The sequence below is a fragment of the Gracilinanus agilis genome, unplaced genomic scaffold, assembly GCF_016433145.1.
Source record: "Gracilinanus agilis isolate LMUSP501 unplaced genomic scaffold, AgileGrace unplaced_scaffold22670, whole genome shotgun sequence".
NCBI classification, from domain to species: Eukaryota; Metazoa; Chordata; class Mammalia; order Didelphimorphia; family Didelphidae; genus Gracilinanus; species Gracilinanus agilis.
In genome coordinates, this window is record NW_025354326.1 from 1 (window position 1) to 1,164 (window position 1,164).

At 34.5% G+C, this 1,164-nt stretch overlaps 1 protein-coding gene across 1 annotated transcript; it reads left to right on the top strand.

The window, feature by feature from the left end:
• Positions 1-385: 385 nt before the first annotated feature.
• LOC123254461 (AF4/FMR2 family member 1-like) lies at positions 386-1,112 on the top strand (the record flags this gene model as incomplete). The annotated part of the gene is made up of 3 exons (XM_044683480.1): positions 386-479; positions 602-645; positions 886-1,112. Coding segments are annotated over 3 exons (365 nt in total), but the record flags the coding sequence as incomplete, so codon positions are not given.
• Positions 1,113-1,164: the final 52 nt, after the last annotated feature.

Genomic DNA, 1,164 nt, shown 5'->3' on the forward strand with positions numbered 1-1,164 from the left:
CTAACTTTAAAATGCTTTAGTCAAAATAATACTACTGATAGCCAAATGACTTATACTTTGCTTTATATTTATGACATGATGGCCTTAAAAAGCATTTCTTTTATTTAATGTGACTCTCATTTGACATATTTAAATATTTGCTAATTCCTTCAATAAATTTTCTTTTTTCTTATATCCCTAGAAGACAGAAAACATACATATAAATTTTCTTCTCTAAGATTTATTTACTAAATCTATTTAGTGTTTTCTTTGCAAAAAGAATTCTACATAATATTGTTATTGTTCATTTATCTTGAGCTTCCATTTGCATTCTGTGGCTTTGCTAAGCTTGATCTGTTTTAAAATGGCAATATTCAGTTCTTCTCTATTCTCTTTTTATGTGTAGTTTGCGTTGTCAATCCATTCTTTACATGGCAATGTTTCGTTGTAAGAAAGACACTGCAATAAAGTATTCTCGGACCCTTAATGAACATTTTAAGGTATATTGCAGCTTACTATTTTTATCCTCATATTTTTGACTTTTTTCCAAATACCTAAATTTAATAGAGGTTGGCGATCTGACCTAGTAATCATAAACTTTACTTCCCCTTCTTTACTGCAGAGTTCATCCAGATTAATTCAAGCAGCTTCTTCAGGTGGCTCAAGGTAATTTGCAAATCCCATTTAAATATGTTTCTGTTTTGTTTTTTTCCCCTACAGAAGTTCAAGGATAGCTTTAAATTTTTTTACTACTAAGATTTAAAAAATAGTACTTGCCTATATATTTGCATCCATTCATTAATCTGGTCATCATTCATTCAGTACCAAGAAATCTAGATGTGCTTTGCTTAGGCTTTATATACCAATCACCTCAGTATGTAACACAATTCTCTCTCTTTCTATCAGAAATACAAGCACACCATCGCCTCTGTCCCCCATGACTTCTGGGAGCTCTGGATTTTTCCAACCAGGATCCAGTGTTGTCAGTACCGGGAATGGTGGCATCAACTCAACTGTCAGCACACCCATCATCATCCAAAATATGACCTCTTCTTATGTCACCATCACTTCTCATATCCTTAACGCATATGATCTTTGGGAACAGGCTGATATGCTGGCAAGGAAGAACACAGGTAAGAGGGAGAGGGGAGGGGAGAGACGGAGAGGGAGAAGGGAAAAGGAGAG